Source organism: Cricetulus griseus, chromosome 7 (assembly GCF_003668045.3).
Source record: "Cricetulus griseus strain 17A/GY chromosome 7, alternate assembly CriGri-PICRH-1.0, whole genome shotgun sequence".
Classification (NCBI taxonomy): domain Eukaryota; kingdom Metazoa; phylum Chordata; class Mammalia; order Rodentia; family Cricetidae; genus Cricetulus; species Cricetulus griseus.
Window position 1 is genome coordinate 132,758,404 of NC_048600.1, and position 26,721 is coordinate 132,785,124.

The 26,721-nt window shown below is 57.3% G+C and overlaps 1 protein-coding gene across 6 annotated transcripts in view; it reads left to right on the forward strand.

Annotated features, from left to right (window-relative positions):
* The window catches only part of Bahcc1 (BAH domain and coiled-coil containing 1), a 65,205-nt gene that overhangs the window by 16,073 nt on the left and 22,411 nt on the right, over positions 1 to 26,721 (forward strand). For 3 of the 6 annotated variants that reach the window (XR_004770886.1, XM_027425426.2, XM_027425427.2), the window contains exons 3-10: positions 9,648 to 9,827; positions 18,984 to 19,106; positions 21,923 to 23,671; positions 23,901 to 24,009; positions 24,279 to 24,469; positions 24,597 to 24,749; positions 25,014 to 25,267; positions 25,456 to 25,786. Coding sequence is in view for 5 of the 6 variants with exons in the window: in XM_027425426.2 (XP_027281227.1) it covers positions 9,648 to 9,827; positions 18,984 to 19,106; positions 21,923 to 23,671; positions 23,901 to 24,009; positions 24,279 to 24,469; positions 24,597 to 24,749; positions 25,014 to 25,267; positions 25,456 to 25,786 (3,090 nt within the window). In the remaining variant the exon portion in view is untranslated. Of the gene's footprint in view, positions 1 to 7,296; positions 7,405 to 7,429; positions 8,051 to 9,647; positions 9,828 to 18,983; positions 19,107 to 21,922; positions 23,672 to 23,900; positions 24,010 to 24,278; positions 24,470 to 24,596; positions 24,750 to 25,013; positions 25,268 to 25,455; positions 25,787 to 26,721 lie in introns of those variants that run through there. The other 3 variants (XM_027425428.2, XM_027425429.2, XM_035448243.1) reach the window with 3 other exon arrangements.

Sequence of the window (26,721 nt, forward strand, 5' to 3'; positions counted from 1 at the left end):
AGAGCAGTCAGTGCTCTTAACTGCTGAGCCATCTCTCCAGCCCCCCCCCCCTTAAGCTCTTTGATACAGGCCAATGTCTGCCCTGCCTCCATGTGAGGTACTAGAGGTGCCCCATGGGCCTGAGTCTTGCTAGGTGTTACAGGATGGATTCTCCAGGAAGTACAAGGGAGCCCAAGCTCTCAGCTTTGTGGCTTGTCCCAGGGCACCATGGGAAGCTGTCTGAGGGACATGACTGGCCCTTCCTCACCTCTAGCAGATGTGGTATGTCCCAATTCTCAGACCATCAGTGCCAGCCAGGCAAGGAACCCTGCAGTTCATGTCTGCATGCATGAAGGAGGCTTTGGAGTCTGAGCTCAAGCAAGAAGTCTGTCTGTCCAGTTCTAAGTGCCCTATACAGCAAGGAGGCCCAAGCTAGAAGAGCTATAGCATGAATGTCTGCTGCTCCAAGGCCACCCCTGGGTAGTTATCTAATGGAGATACTTCTGGGTGTGGGAGAGGGGTAGCAGGAGAGATGCTGGGAAATACAGGGAGAATACTGGCACTGGCCCCGGGGACACTCAGTGGCCCTTTGTCCCTGCAGTGCTGTGGGTCTGGAGTAATGGCTATCCACAGAACCATCACACTCTGGCTGTGGCCCAGGGTGCTCAGCCCAGGTCACAAGGACTGAGGGCTCACACGTCCAGGAGGTATGTGAGCGTGAACGGAGCCATGAGAGTAGGCTCACATGGAGAGCTGTCTCTAGTAGCTATAACTTCCATCTTCCTCCACATCCTTAACGTCCCAGGCTGCCTTGTCCCTGGAATCTCTGTGCAGCCCGTGTCATCACTGTGGGTCCATAATGGGATGGAGGGGTGGTTACACCCTGCATCACAGGCACTGGCCCGTGCATCCGGAGGGGAAATCCAGCCAGCCTGGTGAAGTCACTCAGCTAGGAAGCATTAGAGTTTCCCTGTGGACCTAGTTTGTGGAAGTTCATTCTGCTGTTGGATGGCATGACCAGGTGAGGGTTTGTGTCCCTGGTCAGGTGTCCTTTGTCCTTTCCCTGACCATGGTTGAAACAGGCCATATTCAGAGTCATCATCCTTAAGGGTTACGGGCATGGGTGAGAGGCTTGGTACAGGACAACAGGGTGGATACCCACAGTTGGATCAGGGCTTCCCGTCCTGTTCATGGGACTACCGCTTCTCTGAGAAGAGACCCAAGCGTGTCTGCATTTGTAGGTTCGTGAGAGTAGATGTGCAAACATGTTTGTGTGAGCGTGCACTGTGAGCATGGCGTGTATGTATGTATAGCTTTGTGTGTGAGCATGCATGGGTGTGAGGTCCTGATAAACTCTGCTGGGGTGGCCTTCCTTTATGTGGCTAGCTTATTTCAGTGGGAAGGGAAGTGCCTGCTTTGGCAGTGGAAGCTCCAAGCTGGGGTGTGGCTGGAGAGAGTGGTGCTGAGCACCCCAGGTCACCTACCCACACCCGTGTTGCCCATCCCACCACCCTTAGAGTCCTGAGCAGCTGCCCAGGGAGGGAAGGACAGACACAAGGGAAAGTGTAAAGGACTATAAGAGAGGGTATGTATCCCTTGCCCCTCCTGCAGCCCCAGCCCCCGCCTGCCTGTCCTGGGACACTGAATCACTCTGGGAAGAAGTCCAGCCCCCCACTCCCCACCCCGCCCCTCAGTGGAGAGCCTTGGCTACCCGCCTCCTGTCCTAGCCAAAAGGCTAAATTTACTCTTTTAATAAGAAACAGACATATATCCGATTTTCCTTTTCTTTTATTAGTTCTGGGCTGTCGGTTGGGCCTGTCCCTTGTCATCATTGCCTCCCGGCCTTTTCCATGGTTGCCCAGTTGAGTGTCTCAGCAACCACAGAGCTTTCCTATTATGGCCTGAGAGTGGCTTCCTTTGGGACTTCCGGAAGGTTCTCTTGGACTGACTGAGGGGCTTCCCGGGTGAGGTGATCATTCCCAGGCCACCCCTGTGTCCCCAGGATGGGCCAAGCCCAACGCCCACTGCTCAGCATTCTTGGCCTCCCCTTCAGCCCCCACCCCAGCCTGTGGTTCCAGGGCCTTCCACCCTGCCTCCCTCCTCTTCTCTCCTTTGTTCCCCTCTGGGTCTGTCTTAGCCTCTCCTCCATCCAGCTGCCTTCATGAAGCTGGCCCATGGCTTTCCTTGTGTGGGGGCCCTGTGAAGACCAGGTGCCCTCAGACACTACCAGAGCTTTGAGGGCAGAAGGTGCATTCAGAGAAGCCCGATGCTGAACCACAGGCTGACACCTGCTGGCAGTGGGCCTGAAGCTTAAGATGGTCCCTGCTAGCAAGCAAGCCCATGAAGAGGGGTCTGAGGAGAACTGGATCCTGTGGGGAGACAGCTCTGGCCAAGTGGCCCATTTTCCAAAGTGCTCCTAACTCGAGTTAGGGTTTTTCCTACCTCAAGAGGGGCTTCTGGAAGGCTATGCTGAGTTAGAGGTCTTAGAGCTTCAGCCTGGGGCTGACCTGAGCCTATGGGTTCCCTTCCTCCCACAGCTAGCGTGGATGTGCCCTGCACCAGAGGAGGCAGTGGGAAGACTTACCGGGTCCACCCAGGCCAGTCAGTGTGAGTCTGGTAAAGACCCCACCCTTGGGAAATAGCTTTTTTGAGAATGTGCTCGGTCTGCGTGCCCTCATGGTCTGGAATGGAGTTTGTGAAGGCTTGTGTGTGTATGCTCACAGCCACACACTCCTCCATAGATGTGCCCATGCACCCAGTGCTTGTCACACACAGCCACTCACTAAGAGAGAAGTCTGTGCACACCAGGAGACACACCTGCCATCGCGTGCACAAGGTCCCGTCCCACCTCTGTGTGTAGCTCACACTCCCTCATATCAGGTGCCAGGGGTCTGTCTCTGTGTACCCACAGACCAGTGCACACTGGAGGGCAGCCTGGAAACCTTGCCCTGGAGCTTCCAGTCACCTGGCTTTGGGAGGAGTCTCAGAATTGCTTCTCCACCAGGGCCTGGAACCCCCACTCTTAACCCCTCCTCCTCCACCCGGGGTTACTAGACTGAAGCCTTTTCTTCAGTCTTAGCTGAAAGCCCTGTGTGGAAGTTCTGTTCTCCCTAGGGTTCCTGGAATGAGAGGAATGTGGGGTGGGGCAGAAAGGCTGTCTCTTCCTCCTCCTCTGCTCCCTCTGGGACAGGCTCAGTGTGAGAGGAGAGCTTTGCCCCTCCCTCTTCCCCGTTAACTGCCTCAGGATGCCCATCTTTCCGGTCTCTACCAGTTCTGGTGTCTCCTGGGGAGACCAAAGACTAGTTGGTGGGCTAGATGTCCCCATTGCTTGGTTAGCCCTACAAGGGACGCAGGGAGGCAGAACAAGAAGCTGATGCCGAGGGCAGAGGGAAGTCTGAATGGGTGTGAGCAGGAGGGTGGGAGCTTGGCACAGGCATGGGTGCAGCTGCCAGACGCAGAACCAAGGAGGCCCATGCCAGCAGCCAGTCAGCTGGGCTTCCGGAAGCAACAGGAGCGCGGAGAGCCTGGGAAGGGACTTGCTTCTCTGGAGCTGCCGCCATCTCAGTGGGCTGTGGTTTTATTTTTTACAACCCATTTCACAGTTTCCAGAAGGGGAGGACTCTGTCTCAGTAGCTTGTCCCCGGAAGCTCTACTCCCGCCTATCCCAGTGTCTCAGGATGGTGTCAGAGTGCCAAGATAGGTCAGCCTGGCCGGAGACCCTGGCGCACAGGCATGGCTTGCTAGCACCTGGCCATCCAGCCACCCAGGATTGGGCTCTGGTGGGTCAGACCCACCAGGCTTTGTTCTCCAGGGCTCTTAGCTGACACCTTTTGCAGGCTGCATCCAAGCTCCCGGGCACTCTCAGGTTGCCTGATGACATCACGTCTGTGGACTGTCTTGGCCATAGTGGGCAAGTAGGCCTAGTGCACAGATAGGTGAGTGGGAAAAGGGCTGTCTGCCCTTCATCCTCTGCCTCAGTTGTGAATAGTCACGGAGGCTGCATTTGCTTCCAGGCAGTGCAGTTTGTTGCTACCCCTATGGACTCCATAGTAGCCTCCGTGGTCACAGAGATCTCCACGTATTCTGGTTTTGTTCTGTGGCTGTGATTAAACAATCTGGCCCCAAGCAGTCTTACCATTTGACTTATTTGGCTTTCACTTACAGGTCACATTCCATCTTTGAGGAAAGTCAAACTAGGAACTTGATGAAGAAACCATGGAAGGAGGCTGCTTGCTATTTCATTTCATTCTCTGACTTTCTTAGTGACTCGTGGTTAGCTAGATTCACACACAGACACACACATTCTCACACACACACACCACACACACACACACACACACAGGACCATGTGCCCAAGGAATGATGCTGCCTAGACTGGGCCTCCTCCTGTGTCAGTCAATAAGATAAAATCTCCCCAGGCACACCCACAGGCCAACCTGATCTCGGCAATTCCTCCACTGAGGGCTTCTCTCAGATGATTCTAGGCTGTGTCAGGTGGATAACTAAGGCTGACTAGGGTGTCCCAGGACTACAGCCTCTACAACCCAAGTGCCAGGTCAAAGGGCCTATTCTCCCCCTGTGCTGCTGTTGATGGTCAGCTCTCCAAGGAGCCCTGACAAGCCGGGTGACTCCTATTCTTTCACTCATCACAGAGGTATAGCATCTTCCCAGAAAGGGATCTGTGCCAGGGGGCTGCCTGGCAGGCCATTCTCTGCTCTGCCTAGGAGTTTCCCCAGCTCTCCTGCTGCTGGCAGCCCTGGGTTAGCCATGATCCAGGTGTGGCCCGTGGTCCCATGCAGGTCACTAGCTTTGGCATGGGGACAGACCAGCCTCCCACAGACGGGGCTGTGCCTTCTGTGTTCATTGCCTGAGGTGTGTCAAGTCGGCCCTGTGGCATGCTGGCTTCCAGAATGTTTTTCTCAGCCAGCCAGACATTCAAGCCAGGCCTTCGTGGTGTCCTGGGCAGAGCTGAGGTGTCCCTGGAGCTCAGACCGCAACCTGCTTCATGGGTAGAGCTGTGGGCCATTAGAGCAGCTGGTAGCGTCTGATGCACACAGCACTGAATTGCCTGGCCCAGAGGCCACTCCACACTTCTGCCATCTTTCCTGGGAAAACGTTCAGGCAGTGGGCTTGTCCTGTGCCTCAGATGGGTGACTGCATGGTCCATGGAATTAGTCTGCAGACTTGTTGAGGCTGTGATCCTTGAGGCTGTGAAGAGCTGGGACTGACAGTGCAGGCTAGAACATATTCTGTCCTTTATGACCTGGGACCGGTGTGGTCTGTGTGACGATCTGAGAGCCTGGCTGAAGGAGCCCCACACTCAGTCTCTCCGCTGTACCAGGCTCCCCCATGCCCTTCTTAGGCTGGTAAGCACAGCACTCAAGACAAGGAACTTTGCCAACAGGAAAGGGCCTTCAGCCTAGTTCCCGGCTGGACTTGGCCTCAGGCAGTGGCCCTGGCCAGGGCCCAAGCTGAACTGGGCTCCCAGGCAGCCACTGTACCAGCCCTGCCTGAGTTTGGCTCCTGGTCAGCAGGCAAAGTTTAGAAGGTGGCTGCCAGGTCTTCCCAGGGCTTTGCTTGCCTGGCCCAGTGCCATCACCCCGGTCCTCAAAGGTGTAGGTGACAATAGGAACACTGATCCCTGTCCTGGGTTTTTTGGGGGTCCCCTAGAAGCCAGGTAGGCTGAGGAAAGCCTCATGGAGCAGGGGTGCCTCTCTATGCACCAACAGTCGCTGCCATCCACCTGGCAAGGCCCTGCCCACCAGTGCCGGGATGGCGAGGGAACCCCACTCTTTCAGAGCCGCTGTCACTATCATATGCCGCCCGTGTTGGGTCTGCCTGGGCCATCTCAAACTGTGTAAGGGAATGATGTCCCCTGGGCCCGTGTTCCAGGAAGTCGGCTACCCCTTAGGAGAACTCCATGCCAAGGTCACTAGTGGGGGGGGGTGTCCCTTGAAACCCTCATGGCAGTGGCCTCAGGGTTGGAGATCTCCACTGCCTTTACTGCTCGGGCGGGAGGAGTGGCATGTGTGGTGGGCTGGCTGTGCTGGGCCCTTCACTTCCCAACGTGAAAGGGAGAAAAGGAGGGAAGACCCCCCAGAACAGCTCGAAACCCACACGAGGTCACTTGCGTGCAGGAGGGTCCCGAAGGGAAGGGCTGTGACCTGCCCCAACCCCCTTAATTGCACAGACCCTGAAGGCAGCAAGCAGCCTCTGCTTTAATGGGCTCGGTGGACACAGCTCTAAAGGAGCACCCCCTGAAAGGACCCCAAGTCAGAAAACAGGCCAGCATGGGGTGATGAGGGCCCCAGTCTGGAAGAGCTGAGTACCCTCTGCCCTTATTCAGCTAGGGTAGGGGCTGGCTGCCAGTCAGTGTCAACTGTAGTCCCTCTCGGGGTAAGGATCAATCTCCTGGGTTGGAGCATGCTGGCCTGAGACCTGGTGGCCCAGTGCTCACACACCCTGCTAGACCGTGAGCCATTTACCCAGATGTCCGGACCCATGCCCTGGCAGGCTGGTTCCCCTCCCCGACAGGAGACTGTGAGGGAGCTGCTGCCTTCTCTCTGTTTCATGCACCCATGGGCCCTGTGTGACAGAGCTGAGGGTCAGTGCCTCCTTGTCCACTGTGCCGTTCCCAGGCCAAGGTCCTGGAGAAATTGTTTTTGCAGACCCAACTTTTGGACAACATTGCTTCCCATGTCCTAGGGAGGAAAGGGTGGGCGGTGCTTCCCTCAGAGGGAGTGGGGTGGGAGGAGTGGAAAGGCCCGGGGGACTTAGGGCTAGGCTAGGCGGGGGCAGAAAGTTTGCAGCTGGAGCAGCCACACTCAGCCCACAAGCATGGCCCCCCACAGTCCCTGGAGCAGGGCAAGGAGGCCAGCACTTCCCTTCCCAGCCTGGAGTCTCCTCCCTGGCGTGGAGGGCTGTGGTCTGGACTGGGTTCCCTGGCAATCCCAGCCATGTGGTCTTGTCCGGGAAGTCCCTGGCCCTTGGGCACCCTCAGCCTGTCCCTCATGTGCCTGGCCAAAGCAGAGGACCCCTGTTAGGTCTGCCCAGGCCAGCCCTCGCAGACTTCACCTCTGCTTGTGCCCCCTCCACGGTGCACTCTGTCCCTTCAGCCAGGGAGAGAAGTCACTTTGCAGCCACTAGGCTGGAAGCTGGTGGAACTCGGTATAGATGCCAGGGTCCTGGGGCAGTCCCTCCCCTAGCCTGACTGCTTCCCTGCTGAGTCACCCTGGGTTTGGGAAGTTCCCAGGGCCAAGCCAGGCGAGATGAGGCATCACCAATTCACCAAGTCCCCTGCCTCCTGGGCGGGAAGCTGCTGCTGTGACTCACCTTGGCCCGGCCAGGCTCCGCCTACTCTGCTCTCCTCTCCACCCTGGAATAGCCAGGACAGAGGAGGCAAGGTACCAGGGGTACCATGCTGAGGTAAAGGGCTGGCGGTGCAGCCCAGGCCACCCACTAAGCGTCCCCGTGTGCAGAGGCTTTCTGCGCACATATGTTGTCTGCGGACAAGAGCTGGTAGTCATGACAACCGGGGAGACTGACTGGGCCCGGCCCTGACTGCTGGACTCTGGCACCAGGGGAGGATGTAGCAGGCTGGTGGGCAGGAGAAGGAGGTGCCCAGGCCGTGGAGGCTGGCCTGGGACCAGGGGCAGCCTAACAAGCCGGGAACTCTCGGTGTCTGAATGTCTGTCTTCTGCCCAGTGCCAGCTCCGTCAAGCCTGATCGAGGGGACCTGAAGAGCTGCTCTGTGTAGTTCTGGTCTCCTTCCTGGGCCTGGGGCCCCTGTCTAGCCAGTCAGTTAAGGGGTGTGGGGAAAAGGGGAAGACCCGATTCTCCCACGATGCCCAGAAAAGGGCGGGGACGTCTGTCCCTCCGGCACTGTCCCACAAGCCTCTGGCTGGGGCCTTGCTGGTTCTAGGTGCTTCACCTGGGCGCCCTCAGTGAGGCATGGGCAAAGCTTGCTAAGAAGTCCGTTGGCCTCAGAGAGGCCCCCACGTGTCATCGCCATGGCCTGCGGGCTGGGGAGTGTGTCCACTATGGGTCCTCTGTGCTTTTGATGTTATACTAGGTACCTGGTGGGGTGATGATGGTGACGGCAGAGGATACGATGGCATCAGGGGATGGTGGCCATACGGTTGTCACGGTAGAGGGCATGTGTCTGCCAATGATGATGGCTAGTAATGGTGACTAGGTGATGTAATTGTTTGGTGACGGTGAGAGTGGTATGTGTGGTGGTGGCAATATAGCTTTGTTATTGGTGGTGCTGTGGTTGTGAGTGGTGATTAGGATGGTGATACAGGGTGGATAGTGACGGTGATGACGGCGATGGTGTGGGTGGTCCTCGTGGTAAGGACACGATGGTAACCAAATAATGTGGATAGGGATGGTGTGTGGGGTGGTGGTGTGTGAGGTGGTGGTGTGTGGGGTGGTGGTGTGTGGGGTGGTGGTGTGTGAGGTGGTGGTGTGTGAGGTGGTGGTGTGTGGGGTGGTGGTGTGTGAGGTGGTGGTGTGTGGGTGGTGGTGTGTGAGGTGGTGGTGTGTGGGGTGTGTGAGGTGGTGGTGTGTGAGGTGATGGTGTGTGAGGTGGTGTGTGAGGTGTGTGAGGTGGTGGTGTGTGAGGTGTGTGAGGTGGTGGTGTGTGAGGTGGTGGTGTGTGAGGTGGTGGTGTGTGGGGTGGTGGTGTGTGAGGTGGTGGTGTGTGAGGTGGTGGTGTGTGAGGTGGTGGTGTGTGAGGTGGTGGTGTGTGGGTGGTGGTGTGTGGGGTGGTGGTGTGTGAGGTGGTGGTGTGTGAGGTGGTGGTGTGTGGGTGATGGTGTGTGAGGTGGTGGTGTGTGGGTGGTGGTGGTGTGTGGGGTGTGTGAGGTGGTGGTGTGTGGGGTGTGTGAGGTGGTGGTGTGTGAGGTGTGTGAGGTGGTGGTGTGTGAGGTGGTGGTGTGTGAGGTGGTGGTGTGTGGGGTGTGTGAGGTGGTGGTGTGTGAGGTGTGTGTGTGTGTGAGGTGGTGGTGTGTGGGGTGTGTGTGAGGTGGTGGTGTGTGGGTGGTGGTGGTGTGTGGGGTGTGTGAGGTGGTGGTGTGGGGGGTGGTGGTGTGTGAGGTGTGTGGGTGGTGGTGTGTGGGGTGGTGTGTGAGGTGGTGTGTGGGTGGTGGTGGTGTGTGGGGTGTGTGAGGTGGTGGTGTGTGAGGTGGTGGTGTGTGAGGTGTGTGGGTGTGGTGGTGTGGTGGTGTGTGGGTGTGTGTGGTGGTGTGTGGGTGGTGGTGTGTGAGGTGTGGTGTGTGGGGTGGTGGTGTGTGGGGTGGTGGTGTGTGGGGTGATGGTGTGTGGGGTGGTGGTGTGTGAGGTGGTGGTGTGTGGGGTGGTGTGTGGGGTGGTGGTGTGGGTGGTAGGGGTGATTCTTTGGTTGTTGTTGCTGTTGTGGGTGGCCGTGGCGCAGAGGATGGTGGTGGTGAGGTTCTGAAGTAATAGGTGGGTTTTACTGCTAAGACACTAGAGGCTCCAGAGGCCCAGGACACTGGGCGTGACTGTCAATGCTTGTGTGGGCAGCTTTTCCTGCCATGGGTTTCTTGGATGTTTGAAGACAAGAGCCCTATGGGAGCTGCAAGGCACCCTGGGGGGAGGGCTTCGGGGCGCAGGTGCTACACAGACTCACTCTTGTCCTGTGTCCACAGCCAGCAGCCGTCTGATGGGGAATCCCCCAGCCTCCTCTTTCATGGGCAGCTTCCTCACCAGCAGCCTGGGATCGGCAGCTTCTGCACACCCCAGTGGCCCTTCATCTTCTCCCTCTGAGCCAGCCTACCGAGGGTCCCACCCCGCCACCTCCCAGATCTGGTTCTCCCACTCCCATGAAGGTAAGTCGGGTCCTGGGCTCCTGACTGTACCCAGGGGTTGTGGACCAACTGTTGAAACCCTTGACGGCAGGCCCTGCCCAGAGCGCTAGGGCAGGGGAGCTGCTTCCCTGCTGAGGAAGTCTCTCAGGGTAGGTGGTAATTGGTTGGAAATGGGGTGGCCCCAGTAGGCACTGGTCCTGGCCAGATGTGTGCTCCAGATGTTGGGCAGGGAGGACCCCAGGGAACTAAGGAAATATGGAAAGCAGCTGGGCCAGCCGGACTGGGCTGTGCCCTCCACCGTGGGCTGCCCCCACCTCCCCAGACTCAAGCAGGCATGGGTCCCAGATGTGTCAGCTGGGAGGGAAGGCAGGGAGAAGAGAGCTGTCAGCAGGCAGAGACCATCACTGCTCCCCACCCCCACCCCAGTCCTGCCTGTGACACAGCTCCTTCTAGGCCACCAGCCTTGCACTGGGTGCACCTTGGCACCATAGAAAGTACCTGTTACTCTCAAACATCTCTAGTGCCAGCCTCTCCTGGCCTTTCCCAGGAGGGTACACCTTGTCCAGGTTTGGTAACTTGGAAGGTGGCCCTGGGTCCCCAGTACCCCTGCCCTATTGTGTATCCCCCATGGTGCAGGAAGGGTTAACCCCCTCCCTGGCTGGCACGCGGGAGGTAATTGCAGTTGGCAGCGGCCACACAGCTCTCGCTCCTGGCACCAGTGACTGCCGTAACTCAGTGACTGCTGCGCTCAGGCGTCCTGTTTACAGAGCGCAGTGGACCCACACACGGCGCACAGCCCGCCCTGCCCTGTTCTAGGCAGAGAGATTAGCGCCCAGCACTGCTGGAAGCCTGAGAAACCTCTCTTTGTGCAACAAGAAGGGGCTGTTTTCCAAACAGGACAGGTGACAAGTGAGGGACAGTTGTTAGAGTAATCTGGGCTTTGGGCTCTGCCCAGAGCACACATGTTGGGCAGGCGATAAGAAACAATGCTCTCTTGGGTGGAGGGTAGGCCGGGTCCTGAGCACCAAATAGGCAGGGTGGGGTCTTCAGCCCAGACCTACCCCTGCCCTCCCAGCAGAGTCCTGGGCAGAGCCTGGGTTGACAGAGCTGACCAGCTCTGGGTGGCCCCAGGCCCTGCAGGGAATGCTCCTTCCTTATTCTCCCACCAGCTTTTTGTGTCTGCTGGGCATCCCCCAGCTGGCCATAGCATCTGGCTCCCAGGATGTTTGCAGGAAGGGTGAGGGTGGCCAGGCAGGAGGAACAAGCCACGGAGACCACTCAAGAAAGGGCTGTAGCCCTGGACTGACCACAGGTGCTCTGGTAGACCTGGACCTGGGCCGCCTGACTTGATTTCCATCCTTGTAAACGGCAGTGCCCCATCAGTGCCCAGGAATGTCAGCCCACTCGGGAGAGACACATATGCCTGCTTCCTCTGCATCCTACCCCAGGAGACACCACCAGAAAGAAGGGCGGTTTGTGGGTGGCACCACCTGCCCTAGAGCCCAGGCCTGTTCCCTATTGGGCCACTCACTCAGGAGGGTGGGTGGAGGCCTGCTGACAGCACCCACAACAGTTTGCTTCCCCTTATATCAACGGTTGTCTGATAGAATTGCTTATAACCCACCCTCGGTACCCTCAAACCTCAGACCCCCACGTGGGGCCCAGCCTCTGCAGGTTCCGTTTTCAGCTGCAAGGATGTCCCCTTGGCTGGTGACCATCAGTAGTCAGGCTGTGTACCGGGCAGAGTAGAGCCTAGTCCTTGGTCCTACCACTCGCTCACACTCTCCCACATACTGCATTCAGGGCAGGAATAGGGCCTGGCAGTGTCCCAAGGAGAAAGCTTTTGTCTCTGAGACCAGCTCCAAGGGCAGCAGGAATCTCTTTGCCCACTGCTGGGCACCCGCTGTGACAGGTGTAAGACGAAGTTCCCGGAGTCAGGTAGGGGAGAGCAAGCGCAGGTGTGTGCAGAGCTCCAGACAGCAGAGCACAGGGCCCACTGGGGCTGGAGACAGGTGTGTGGGGAGGCAGCAGTCCTGGAGTGGGCTGTACACACTTGCAACCTTCCAAGGTTCCCCTGTGGTGGCAGCAAGTCCTCATCTGTCTGGGAGTCACGTGACAACCCGTACTCTGCAGGACTGTGCCTCAGGTTACCCCTCACTGCTGCCGCCCTCCCCCCACGGGGTTTCCCCTGTCTTCTACGTCTACAGCCTCAGTCCCTGACAGGCCACATGGTGCAGTCCGCTCTGTGTGGTAGAGGCCAGGGCGGGCGGGGCGGGAGCGAGTGGCAGGCTGGCTGGCTGCCCTGGCAGCGTGCCTGGCTGCTAGTCTGACGGGGTGCCAGCTGGCTCCACGTGCTAGGGCCTGTTTCTCGGCCATGTGTGTACAGGAGGGCGGGGGGCAAGGCAGGCAGGGGGCACGCGACACGGCCGAAGAATGGGGGGACCATCCAGCATGGGGGGGGCTTCCTGGGCAGTAGGCCAGGAGGCCCAGCCTTACCCTCATCCTGCTTCCTTCGACTACCCCCAGAACGCAGAGACGCAGGGACTCTGCCTACACACTGTCCCCTCCCTACGCAGAGCCTTCTTGTGTCTAGGGCAGGTAGGCCAGCATAGGGCTGACAGACAAGTAGCACTTCGTGTGTGAGTTAGCCATAGGTACCCTCCTACTCTTGACAGGGACTCTCAGACAGCCAGAACTCCCTCCCCTCACCATCTGCAAGGCAGCTGCCAGAGTGGGGGCCCAGGCTTCCTGTGTCCCTGGAACAGCTGGGGGTTCAAGGGATGCACCCTGGTGTTGGAGGAGCGCCTAAGAACATCTGGCCGGGAGCAGAGCTTCCTTGCTGAGCCCCAGGCCTTCTGGCCCCTTGGCTCACCCAAGATGATGGGTCTTGCCAGAAGTGGACCTTCAGGGCCTTGGGGTAGGATGGACAGCAGAGCTAGCCTGGGGCAGAGGTGAGTGGCTAGCTGCCAACCTGGCCTGGGTGGGTAGGGCTGGGGCATGGTGCAGCACAGCTGGCCCTATTGTCAGTGAGCCTGCACACACCCCCCCCAACCAGCTGCCTGCTTGGGACCACCCACAGGGCAGTGAAGGGGATGCTGTTTGGGGATGGGTACAGGAGCTCCAAGCTGACTCGGCCCCACTACTCGTGGTCTCTTATGCCACCTGGAGGGGGAGCCATGGACACACGTGCCAGCACTGGCTGGCTGCCTAGCCAGCTTCTGTCAAAGCCACACCCACCCTGGTGGCCACTTCTCCATCCATGCCTGGCTAGATTCCAGTGAGACAGGAACCACACACAGGAGCCACCACCAAGCGTGTCCTGCTGTTCCAGGCCCCACACACTCCCATGCTTCTCCAGATGCCTCTGTCTCCCTCAGTACCTTACGAGGCCTCAAGACTTAGTACAGGGGCAAGCGGGGGCTGGAACATGTCCAGCAGGAAGACAGGTCCTATCCAGCACCCACCCACATGGGTGGGCCATCAGACTCCAGCCTCTGGAACTGCCCCCTGGTGGCTTTGCCTGCCCTAACACCTTTTCTACAAAGAGGCCCTAGACACTCTCTCCCTTTCTTTTTCTGTTTCATTTGGTTTTCTTGAAACAGACTGGGCATGTAACTCTGGCTGGCCTAGAACTTGCTGTGAAGACCAGTCATCTGGTCTGGAAATTGCAGTGGTTCTTTTCTCTCCGCCTCCTCATTGCTGGTAGGTAGGCATGAGCTGCGCCACCCTGCAGCCTCTCCTTCCTCCCTTTTAAAATCTGTTTTTAAAGATTTTAATTTCTAATTATGCGTATAAATGTGTTTCTGTGTTTTGGGTATACACACATGTGAGCGTAGGTGCTCATGAGTCCAGAAGAGGGCATTGGGTCTTGTGGAGCTAGGTTATGGGGTGTTTTGTTTTGTTTTGTTTTTCGAGACAGGGTTTCTCTGTGGCTTTGGAGGCTGTCCTGGAACTCACTGTGTAGACCAGGCTGGTCTCGAACTCACAGAGATCCATTGGCCTCTGCCTCCCGAGGGCTGGGATTAAAGGCGTGCGCCACCAACACCTGGCAGGTTATGGGGTTGTTATGAACCACCAGAGGTGGGTGCTGGAAGCAGAACATGGGTTCTCTGCGGGTGGGGTGCACACGCTTAACTGCTGAGCTGTCCCTATGCCTGCTGCCTCATGTATGAAATATCCCTTGACTGCCCCCCAACCTTGGCTCCTCCTCTTTGGTCCTCTGCCTCGCCCTAGGTCCTCCAAATCTCATAGTGTCCCTACCCATGTCCACAGGAGCTGCTGAGCTAGCTGGGAAAATCTGGCCACCCCATGACTTGGGAGACATCATGGAGCTCTGGGCATCCGGGTGTCCCATAGGTTAGGCTGCCTACAGCCAGCCCCGTTGCAGTCACAAGTGAGCAGCTCCAGGGACTCAGAGCTTCACCCTCTGGTCATTACAGCCTCGTGAGTGTGTTAGCCTTCCGATCAGATACTCAACTTAGAGGCTCTGAGCCTGTCTCCTCCTCACCTGTGAACCGCACTGGTTAACACAGCTGCTTGGACACAGAACGACACAGAGCCTGTACTTCAGAGAGTAGCTCCTACCCTCTGCACCCTTTCTCAGATAGACATTGGTGGCAGTGGGGTCACCAGACCAAAGTCTTCCTGGATCTTTGGGTCTGACCTAGGCAAGAACAGTTGCCACCCAGATGTACCTGCTCACTGCCCATGGGTGAGTAGAGTCCCAGTCACGATGGACCCCTGGGAATGCCGCAGAAGGTATGGTTGGCAGAGCTGTGGTCCTAGATGCCCGAAAGGTGTTGGGGTCACATCCAGGAAACTCCTGCTCTGGGGTTTTCCCATTGCCAGTTGACTTCCCTAGCCCCCTAGTTCTGCCACTGGCCAGTGCCAGGCTCCTCCCTGTGATGTAGAAGACTGTCCCTCTGGATCCAGGGCAGCCTGCCCATGGGAGCCTGGCTCCTTGGGCTCTTAGTTATTCCTCTCAGCCTGGGGACATGGAGACTGCAGGGCCCTGTTCCCTGAGTTATGTCTCAGCACACTCTGCAAGCCTTAGGGAGGAGACTTACCCTGAAGGCTGCTATTCTAATCTGCAGCCACTTGGGTGGTCAGTCCTGAGAGCTTCACTTTGAAATCCTGGCCTAGATGACTCGGAGTCTGACCAGCTAGAGTGAAGAGACCCTGAAGTGGGGGCATTTGGCAGGGAGAACTTGGGTTGTTGCTAGGTTACTCCCTCCAGCCACTAAAGCAGAGATGGCAAGTGTCCTGTGAACTGGCTGTCACATCCTGCCTGTTCCCAGGGCAGACATTACTAGTCAATTAAGCGGCATGAGAATCTAGCTTTAGGATTCTTAGCCCGGCACTCTGGTCTGTCATTGAATAAACCTCACTGGCAGTAAGTGAGAGGGGTGTTATCTGGGAGAGGGCTAGCACCAAGTTCCGTTGAGCACCCACGTGTGACAGCACTCTAAGTGACACCAAATGGTGCCAGGTCCTGTGTCTCCTCGTGGGAAGGTGGAGGCTCGCAGCCAGAGGACCTTCTAGGTGCCTGTTCCTTCCTGAGGGGCAGGAGGAGCCCCCACCTCAAGTCTTCCATACCCAACTGCCCATTTCCCTCTCTGCCCTGCTTTCTTTTGTGTCTTTTTAATGCTGTTTCTCACTGCCGGCCACATTCTTTTTTTTCTGACTGTTGATCAGGAATCCTCACCTTCACCATCATCAGGGTCTTTGATAGCTGTGGCAGTGGCAGGGCAGACTTCCACACCTACCCAGGTCAGCTAGGAGTTCCAGGGAAGCAAGTGGGCTCAGGTTTGTCAGATGACCACTGGAGCAATCGAATCTGCTTCAGATGGGTAGAGGCTATGGGGAAAGGGAGGCCCTGGGGTCTGGACCTTCCAGCAGGAGTCTGGGTCGAGCAGACCTAGAGGTCAGAAGTGGGAGTTCTCTCTGCCCCGGGGTCCTCTCCCCATGCCCCGGGCCACCCCTACCAGGATCCTCCCTACATCTTCCCATCCCAGACCTGGTCTCCTTGATCCTTGCAGGATGCTGCCTCTCCCAGTCTGGACTTCTGGTCTCAGAGCAGCTCTGATTCTAAAGTCATTTTCTTTCTTCCTCTTTAGTTCAGGGAGGATAGTCTTGTGGGGAAGGGAGAGCTTTCTCTTGCTTGACTAAGAGGATCCCCTCTCCTCACCCCATCCCCGCCCTCGAGTTTCTCTCTAGTCAGTTCTCCGTTTGAGAGCTGGGAGAAGAACCTCCATGCATCGGAATGGCCAGTAGATTCCAGCTCTGCTCCCTGGATTGGCAGCCACCAGCCTTTTTGCAGAGCCCAAAGTGCCATGGGTGGGAAGGGAGTTCCCTTATTCAGTTAGCCAAGTGCCCATTGCCCCCAGAGAGCAGGAATGGGCCCAGGCCTCCTGAGGGAGTGCGGGGGGGGTGGGGGGGTCTGTGCCTGGAAACATTGTCTGGGAAGGAGGAATTTACAGACTTCTGTTTACCAAAAAAACGAGGCCCGTAAAACATTTAACAGCAGCCAATTACAGGGGACAGCTGCAGTGGTTTTACCCGCCCACCCCCAGGCCCCAACCCCCTGCCCAGCTGCTCCCACCCAGGCCTCTCTGCTTTTGTCAAGTCTTCCAGGAGCTGAGTTTAATCTGGTTAACATCTGCTGCAGATGTGTCCACACACACACACACACACACACACACACACACACACACACATACACACCAGGCCAGTGGGGCAGGTCTTTCTGTCTCAGCTTGCTCTTCAGCAAGAAGGGAACAGGCCTGGCAGTGGACACTGTCTCCAAGTTCTCCCATGTGGTGTGAGGGTACGCGCTCATCTGAGAGATGTCCCTACACCATGCAGACAGCTTTCCGTGTCACAGAAATCTCTGAGCCTTCACATGGTGCCCCCTGCCATGTGACTCAGAAGGAAGGCTGCTCCATCAGACAGGCAAGATAGATCTCTTCCTACATGTAGCAACCAAGAGCCACTGAACTAGAGATTGTCGTTGGTCAGGGGTCTGAGTGGTGACTCCATGGGAGTATGGTGTAGCGAAAGATGTGTGTGTGTGTGTGTGTGTGTGTGTGTGTGTGTGTGTGTGTGTGTGTGTGTGTGTGTTGTGTTTACCAGCTCTGAGTCCTTTGCCCGAGCTGGGTGTCAAGAATGCTCCAGAGAGCTGCCTGGCCCCGTGCCACAGAGGCCTCCTCTGTGTTAGCATCCAGACAAATCAGCTTTTGGAGACACGGGACAGGACAGGCATGTGGCCCTGGATCTGCTTCTTTAGGGTTTGACCTCATTCTCCCTGACCCATAGCCACGAGAGGTTCAAAGGTGTCCCCACCTCAACCGCCTGGTAGTTCTGTGGCAAAAGATTCAGGGAAGCCAAGTAAAGCAAGGCTGAGCGAAGCTGGGCTGCGAGCCTTGTCAGTGACTTCACTGTGACACTGTGAGAGCCCTGATGCCTGGCCATGGTTATATGTCCAGAGCAGCAGACATACAGAGCCCCACCCAGGCCCACCTAGTTTGTTCTATACTGTGGGGAAATGCCTGCCTGCCTGCCTGCCTGCCTGCCTGCCTGCCTGCCTGCCTGCCTGCCTGCCTGCAGAACATCTCTGAGTTGATCAGTCCTTCAGGTTTCCCAGTTCACCCCCAGGGAGGCTCTGCCTAATGCTCGCAGAGGCCCCGGGGCGCCCCAACCCCGTGCACCCACAGCTGGCCTTTAGATTCATACTGAGTTGACTGACAATCTAGTCCCTCATATGGATAACTTTAGTCTGATCCAATCTCCTGAAAGATCCCTCACCCCATTTAACAGAGAAAGCTAGCTGCCTGAGCTGGAGAAGACATAAGTTCCCCTCCCCATATCTTAGCAGCTGTCTTGGTGACAACAGTGGTAGGGTCAGTAACTACCAGCAGCCAAGACTCCTTGGCTGGTTTGATGGAGGTCCAGGTCTCCAAGCTCCTGTCAGGCCTGATGGGAGGAACCAGCCAAGAAGCCACAACCCTAGGGGCTGGTGACTCTGAGTCTCCAGCTCTGAGCTTCCCAAGAGAAGCCTGTGCAACCCTGCCGCTCTTTCCTTTTTAAAAATATCTTAGATGTACTGATTCTGTTTTACATGTATGAGTATTTTGCCTGCATGTGTGCCTGGTACCCTCTGAGATCAGAAGTGGGTGTTGGGCTCCCTGGAAATGGAGTTGTGGATGGTTGTGAACCACTCTGTTGGTGCTGGGAATTGAGCCCTGGTCCTCTGCAAGAACAGCCAGTGTTCTTTACCCCTGAGCCATCTCTCCAGCACCCAGTGCTACAGCTTTTGTGCCCCTTCCCAAGGCTTGCTGTCAGGGCTCAGCCTTTGCTCTTGCAGACTGGGACCTCAGGAGTCAGGGGAGAAGGAAAAGGGTAACAAGAGCCCAATGTCAGCAGGGTGGGATCAGCTCTAGGCTGTGGTTAGTGTTATTATGTCATGTAGGCACAGCCCTTTAGACCCTTGGCTGCCTCTGAGGGACAGACAAGGGGCCTGCTTAGTACGACTCAGTTGCCAGGTAGCAGTTAGGGCTGAGGCCTTGTACACAGTGTGGCATGTCAGGGACTTTGTGGCCAGCGGCATAAGATGCTGTGTTCCTGTAGAGAGGCCAGTTGAGGGGAGAGACCCGTGGTTTCCAACAAGTGGGAACCGGCTGCATCCCAGCTTCAGCTACCTAGAGTATGAGTCACCCAGACCAGCTGTGGTACTGCACAACTCTACCAAGACCATCTGCTTTTCTGGTGCCTGTGAAGGGTGCAGGCTGGAGGCCCTGTCTGGTTTGGCTCTCCCTTGGCTGAGAACTCACGGAGAGTCCATGCTGCACCCCTCCTTTCAAGCCGCTTCTCCAAGCCCCTTTGTTGCCTGGCCTGGAAGCTCCTATCACACCAAGCATTGCTGGGAGGGAACCAAAGGCAGCCCCCCCCCCTCCAGCCCCTAACCCACCAGCAATTCAATTTGTGCTGCACTGGAGGGATGGTATTAGTCGAGTCAGAGTTAATATGATGTATTGATGGGTTGATTTCCCACTGGCGGGCTGCGAGCAGGCTCTGTGGGGTGTTGCTCCTGGGCTGCCTGCTTCTTGCCTCCTTGGGGTCAGGGTGGTAAGGGCCAGGGAGCTGAGAGCTGTCTCTGCAACCAGTGCTTTGCTTCCCTAGCTCCTGCGTACCCCAGATTTTCGGGGAGTCTGGCATCTACCTTCCTACCCGTGAGCCACTTGGATCACCATGGAAACAGCAATGTTCTCTATGGGCAACATCGTTTCTATGGAACCCAAAAAGGCAAGTGCTGTGGGGTTTGGTGTAGGGTACAGCGCATGCTGAGGGTGAGCTTGAGGGGTACCAGTGAAAGCCACCCACTAGGTGAGCCCTCCTCCCCAGACTAGGTGGGGCCCAGAGGAGGACAGCCTAGCACCACTGCCAGGTGCGGGTGCAGTGTCTGGTTGAGGGCATTCTGAAGCAACCATGCTGACCCACAAGGTCTCTTTACCTGCCCTTAGAACGGAGGATCAGGGCAGGAAGTGTTGGGGCGGGGGTGGGTACAGGAACTGCACTCCTGACTTCCTCTTAGGCCTGAGCCAGTTCTAGACTGCCAGGAGCCCCTGCCCCAGCCCTGTCCCGTGCATGAGGTAGTTCCTCAAGCAGACATTGCAGGAGCAGTGATTGAGCTTCCTCCTGGCTAGAGGTGGTGATGTTAAAGCCAGAGATTTCCGTCCCTGTCACTAGATGAAGGTGCTTTGCTTTTGAGGGGCTGTTTGCTTTTGGGGACATTCTTCTGTGGTGTGGGCTGGCATTGGAGTAGTGGCCCCACTTCAGTTTCAGGTGGCCCCATGATGAGATAAGACATAAACCCAGACATGGTGTCCTGTAAGGCCGGAGTTAGTGGTGTCAGGAAATGCGTACCAGGACAGAAGGGTGTATTCCTAATGGCCCTAGTTTTCCAGCCCGGGCTGTGGGAGGGACCACTTGAGTAAGTACTGTTAAAGGAGGTAAACCCAGATTAGAGATGGAGGTTAGGGGCCTTGGGGGTAGTGCTAGACATAGGTGGTCCCCATGTAACAAGGCACTGGTGTGCAGTAGGTGAAGAGAGAGTGAGGCAGTTTCCACAAACCCTAGGGAGCCCCACCTGGGGTAGAGGAGAGTGCCCTCTTTTTTGCCCGTAGCCGTTAGGAACTGAGATATGAAGAGAGTGTAGAGTGCCTTTGGATGGCCTTCCTGGACCAGGAGGGTGAACTCAGGACCTGCGAGTATCCAGCATGTCTGTATCCTTGGCATGGTTCTGCACATTAGGGCAGGAAAGAGTCTTGGAGCCACTGAAGCTCAGAATGGCCTTGGCCTTGCTAAGACTGGTCTAGCTATGAATGGTGCAGACTGTCCCACGCGCAGTGTGGCCAGGAAGCCTACCCCAGCGCCACTTAGGGGCCTGGTTTCATCCCAGACTGCTCTGCCACATGCTCCCAGGAACCAGACTTGAGAGCTTGTGGGCTGGATCCACCGAGCCCTTAGTCACACAGCCTCTCCACCCCCATGCCTGCAGCTGTTTTGACAGCATCTGTCAAGGGTGGGCAGGTGGCTAAGCTAAGCCCTAGAAACCAGACTGGTGAACCTGGGCCGAGGGAGTCCCTCCGGGTGGGGGGGCTGACGGGTGTCTTGGCGGCTGCTGGCCAGGCCTCTCCGCTTTCACAATATTGTGGTGGAGCTTCATCCAAGAACATTATTTGGTTTTGGAAATTGAGCTAATTAGGTTTCTCTTGGGCTACCCTTTCCTTCTCCCCTTCCCCCTGGTTTCTAATTAGAGGAAATTGACAAGGAATTTACGCAACTGAGGACAGTTTTACAAGTTGCAAACGGTTTTTTTTTGTTTTTTTTTTCTTTTCTTTTGTTTCCCTGCCTAGTGCTCTCCCTTAGCTAGGGCCTGGCCCTGCTGCCCACCCACCCAACAAGGAGGAGTAGGGCTGTCCCTGGGGTCTACCAGAGGTTCAATGTGGCTCTAGCTTGGTTGGGCTTGCTGATGACAACCTGGAGCTGACCCTACCTGGGCAGGAAGGGTTTGCCCCAAATCCAGGGCCAGAAGACAGAGGAACCTGGATGATGACCCAGAGCTGCCAGGGTTGGGGTGCAAGGAGGAACAGTCCTGTCTCACTGGAGACCATTTTCCCTCCTCCCTCCCACCGCAATCCTGTTAGCCTGAGATAGTCAGATAAGGTGTTGCAGTCTGGCAGGGGGTGCTGTGCAGAGTGTCTGAGAGGTGGGCCTGCCACACTATCCCGTCTTCAGACACCCTGGACTCACTCTTACGTGGCAGTCACAGCAGCTTGTGTTGGAAAAGGGGTCAGAGCTACAGGCGTCACAGCTTCCTGCACCACCAGGCACGAAGCTGTCCACAGCGCTGGTTCTCTAGAGCTCTGCAGAGCTATCTGTTCCCACCTTCACTCTGAAAATCTGAGACACTGAGCCGGCTAAGAATAGACAGAGTGAAGGATCTGCAACCCCAGGCTCCTGGGGCTATAACAGGAGGGGAGAAGGGGATGTGTTGAGAAAGGGAAGCATCAGTTTGGAAAGTTGATAGAATTCTGACTGTGGATGGTGGTGATAGGCAAACTGCGTTGCTGGGTGTGCTCAGTGCCCCTAACTGAACAGGTGAAGGTGGTTGCTGTGTGTTGTATAGTGTGTCTATGATTCTAAAAATATTTTTAAAAATTTCATTGTTACATGTATGAGTGTTTTGCCTGTGTGTGTGTGTGTTTATGTGTGTGTGTGTTTATGTGTGTGTGTGTGTGTGTCTGTGCGCGCGCGCCCGTGTGCATGCGTGCGTGCGCACGTGTGTGAGTGCACCAGGTGCCCACACAGGTCAGAAGAGGGTGTTAGCTCTCCCGAAGCTGGAGTTATGGGTGGTTGTAGATCACCATGTGGGTGCTAGGAGCCGAATCTAGGTCCTCTGTAAGAACAGCAAGTGCTCTAAACCACTGAGCCATCTCTCCAGTTCCCTCTTGGTTTTGAAAACAAACCAAAACCCCTGCCAGGGTTGGGGACACTAATGTAGGCTCATGACTGGCTGCTCTGCACTTCCTGTTGACCTTGGCACTTTTGCCTCACAGATAACTTCTACCTGCGAAACCTGCCCCCACAGCCCACAATCCTACCTGCCAACCACAACTTCCCTGGAGTGCCCCGAGCCACCCCTGCTCATACCATCGGATCCTGCAGCCGGGACCGCATTGAGGCTGCCCCGCTGCAGAAGGGTCCTAAGGAATTTGACCGCTTCCTCATGGGTAAGGAGCTGGGCAAGGAGAAAGCCAGCAAGGTGGCAGAAGGCAGAGAACGACCGGCGGCAGAGGAAGACAGCAGCAAAGACCGGCAAAAACTGGTGCCACCCATGCCCACCGAGGGGCCCTGCAAGGAGGGGGGTCCCACACCCCGGGGGTCCTGCGAGGGCCGCCCCAAACATCTCACCTCCTGTCTGCTCAACGCCAAGGTACTCAATGGTGATATGGGCAAGGCCTCCCTGGCCAGTTGTGCAGGGGGTGTGCTAGGCCGGCCCAGCACAGGCGCAGGGGCCCCTGGGCGCTGTGCCCAGGAGGTGGCCGGCCCTGTGGAGCCGGGAGCGGCCTTCAGTGAGTGCCTGGAGCGGCGACAGATGCTGCATCACGCTGTGTCCTACACAGTACCCTCTGGCCTGCCCACCGGGCCACCGCCTCCCCTCAGCACGGGCCCTGCCGGCTCTTTCCCCTGCCTGCAGCTGCACGCGGGTCCAGATGGGCTCTGCCCCCTTCAGGACAAAGTCTCCCGGGACCTAAAGGCCAGCGGGCCCACCTTTGTGCCTTCTGTGGGACACCTGGCTGACAAGAGCCGCCCTTTCCAAGTAGCAGAGGCCTGTGCCGTGGCAGGTGATGGCAAGGACCGGCACCTGGATGGGACCATGGCCCCAGACCATGGTGCACCCTATGGAGTCTCCTATGCCCACCTGAAGGCCGAGGGCAAGGGCGAACGGCGACCTGGGGGCTTTGAGGCAGCCCTCCACCCCCGGCTGAAGGGCCTGGAGTACCTCAGTGCCGGCCCCGAGGCTCCTTTCCCTGGACTTCCCAAAGGTGGTCTGGACAAAAGTGGCTACTTCGAATTGCCTACCCCTTCGCAGGACTGTGCCCGGCCCAATCACCAAGACTCGCTGAGTGGGAAGGCCACCCAGGCCTGCTGCACTTTAGACAAAATGGCCAGCAAAGAGGCCCCTGCTGGCCCTCCAGGGGCCCAGAAGGTGGCCCGGATCCGGCATCAGCAGCACTTGGTGGCTCCTGAGGTCGAGTCGGGAGGCAGTGGGGTTGATGCTAAACGAAAGTCTGTGGAGCTGGCATCTCTGGGTTATAGTGGGCCCCATATGCCTCCATGGGGTGTTCAGACAGGCCACAGCACCTCCATGGCCATCAGCGAGGAGCGAAAGGGTAGTGCCTACCTTGACCCCTTTGGCAGTGGCCTACAGCAGGCCGCCCTCCTGTCCCAGGAGCTTCCCACTCCACCAGATGAGGTCTCCGCCATGAAGAACCTGCTCAAGTATAGCAACCAAGCCTTGGTTGTGGGCCAGAAGGCTCCCTTTGTGGGTCTGGGTGGCCTCAAAGCCAGCTGTGTCCAGCAGGAAGCCAAGTTCCCAGCCACAAAGGGCCCAGGCCCAGTGGAAAGACCCGACTGTGCCCGCAGCCGGGAACACGAGGCTCCTCATGGAGACGGAGAAGTGCGGCAGCCACCTGTGGGCATTGCAGTGGCCTTGGCCCGGCAGAAGGACACAGTCAGCAGACCCGATGCAGCCTACAGTACCAACAGTGGGCGGCAGGGCAGGGCCGCCCCCACCTTCAAAGGTATGATGTCCTGGGTCAGGGAAGCAAGGTGGATGGCACCCATCCACAGAGCGCCTTTCCTTGCCTGTGAGCCCCATGGACTCCCCACTTCTGCCCCTAGAGGATCCTCCAAAGCCCCCAGGGCCAGGGGACCCCGCCTCAGCCCCCATCCCCAACCCCATGCTTCTGTCATGGCTCTCTGGGTATCACGACCTGATTGTTCTGCCATTTTTTTTTTTTTATTCTGCAGCTGCTGGAGGGTCCCGAGCTACCCATGCGCTGGACCTAGAGAGTGAGGAGGAAAGGACACGGATGTGTGATGACCGCCTGGGGCTGCCTGGCCGTGAACTGCTATTACAGTAAGAGCCGGCAGGAGGCCCTTGGTGGGTTTGCCCTCTTGGAGCCCTCTTGGGAGGAAGGGAAGTGTCATAACACTGACACCAGGTACTAGCCTGTTGTGTGCAAGGCGCGAACAACATTCCAACGTCACCAAAGGGTTGAGGCCCAGAGCCTGGTGTCTCCTAGGAGCCTTCCACCGCCATTGCCCCTTGCAGGTTGACAGTCTGTTGAGGGGTTGGGGTTGGCTGGTTCAAGGGAGGGGGCCAAGCTAACTCTAATGATCTTACAGAGACAACAAAGACCTCGTGGAATTTGCCCGGATCCACCCTTCAAGCAGCTGCCCTGGAGACCTGCCCCCCCACCTCATGATGCAAGGAGGCCAGCTGGGCGGGGACCCGGCCCCCCACCCCCACCCTGCCCACCCCCACTGGCTGCCCCGCACGCGAAGTCCCTCCTTGTGGATGGGGGGGCATTCCTATGGTCAGTGCTCCGAGAGTTGGCTGGGGGGGTGGCTGTCTTGGAGTTAGAGGTCATCTTCTCCTGGCCACCCAGGAGTGGGAAGCCTGAGAGTTACATGTGGGCTGAATAGTACACGTTTGTTCCTCAGGCCTCGGACACCCTGCCCTGCACCAGAGCCTCCCCCCTGGCTTCCCAGCTTCTGTGCCCGGCTCTATGCCCTCCGTGTTCCCTCTTCCTCAAGATGCAGCCACACAGCTGGTCATCTTGCCCTCGGAACCCACGCCCCACACTAACACACTTGGTAAGGACTCTTCTCCAGTCTGGCTGTTTGCAAGCGAGGCTGTTGGCAGTGGATGTGGGGGGTGCGGCAGTCTTGGTGTAGGGGGAGGTAGGCATGTGCCTGACCGGGACCCAGGAGAGAACTATGAGGTACCTGGTTTATCTCCTCAGGGACAGGGCTAGGGATGGCTTGAAGGGAAGTGGAGATGGTAGATAAGGGGGAAGCTTGCCCAGGGGGCCCTTCCTCTCTGGCTGGAACTGATAGTTCTTCTCTGCCTGCCCACAGCTGACGTTATGGACCAGGCCTCACTGTGGCCCCCTATGTATGGGGCCCGGGGCCCTACTTCACATATGCAGCACCCTGGCCAGCTACCAGTGTACTCTCGGTCCCAGCTGCTAAGGCAGCAAGAGCTGTATGCACTGCAGCAACAACAACAACAACAGCAGCAGCAGCAACAGCAGCAGCAGCAGCAGCAGCAGCAGCAGCAACAGCAACGGGCCACCCAAGCCTTGGAGCTACAGCGAGCTGCCCAGTTCCAGGTACCATGTTCCCAACAGCCACACAACCTGAGATCCAAGACAGATCTACAAATCTACAAATCCAGGACCCGTGCAGATGGCCCTAGGACACCTTTGCATGTCTCCCACCGAGCACCTGGGCCGTGGGGTGGGGTGGAGGAGAGGGCACTGAGGGTGTGGCCATCTGAGCCTCTTCCCATACTCAACAGCGCAAGCCTGAGGATCGACACTTGGAGCTGGAGGAACCTGCCCAGGAGAAGGCCCCAAAGTCCACCCACAAGCCAGTTGCCTTAACCCCCATGGCCAAGGGCACCCCCCCATCTGCCACTGCAGGCCTGGTCAAGCTATCCCCCTGCTGCCACTCCCCCAATCTGAAGACCCCTGCTGGTTGCCCCACACCGCCAGCTCATCCCAGCGCCCCCTGCACTTTAACCGTTGGCCCTACTGGCAGCCCAGGGCCTGGCTCCAAGGTGCCCAGCACCAAGGACAAGAGTGGGGAGGGCCAGCGGGCTGGAACTGACCTCACTACGCTGGAACCAGGTAAGGGAATGAGCCACTTTGGCCTGGCGAGTCTTACCCCTACTGGGTGGGTAGGGCTGCAGCTCTGCTACCCAGGCTTTCCCACACTGAGGCTGTTAAATCCTTGGCCTCCTTTCTCTTCCCTCTTGACAATCGACCAAAGATCCCTGGGTTTCTGTACAGGCCCAGAACTCAGCCCCTTTACTCTGGGTAGATGGGGCAAAATAACAACAAGACCCACCTCTTCCACTGGCCAGTGCAGGGAGCCTGTGAGTGTTGACATGCCTGGCCCGCCACAGATGGTGGCATCAGACTTGGGGCCTGTCCCCAGCCAGTGAACCCAGATTTTTTAGAAAAGCTGAGCAAAGAAACAATGTCACCATCTGGGGCCAGAGGAATACTCTGCCCTGCCCGAGGCAAGAAATGGCCGTTCTGGGGGCCTTGAGCCTGCTACCGCCAGCTTTCCAATAGCCTACGATTTTCTCTGAATCAGGCCGGGCACTTTGGAAACCCATCTGATGAACGTAAAGCCTGTCCCAATTCCACAGTAAAGGAGACCAAGCCAGCAGAGGTTTTGCATTTGATAATTTTGTTTTGTCTTAAATTAATGGGGCATAATGCCTCTCCCGTGCTGCCAGCCTGTTCTAGTTCAGAGAAAGCCTCAATTCAAGCACCATGGTTTAAATATCCTCTTTTCCAGCTGTTCGGTAGAGGCACACACCTTTAATCCCAGCACTTGGGAGGCAGAGGCAGGCGGATCTCTGTGAGTTCAAGGCCAGTCTGGTCTCCAGAGAGAGAGTTCCAGGACAGTCAGAGCTACACAGAGAAACCCTGTCTTGGAAAAACAAAACCCTCTTTTCCAGACAGCCACACCAGAGATGCTCTGGGGGGTCCTTCCCTGTGGGTCTCTGATTGGTGCTGATGCTAGAGCCTCACCTCTTGTTTCCCTCTCAGAA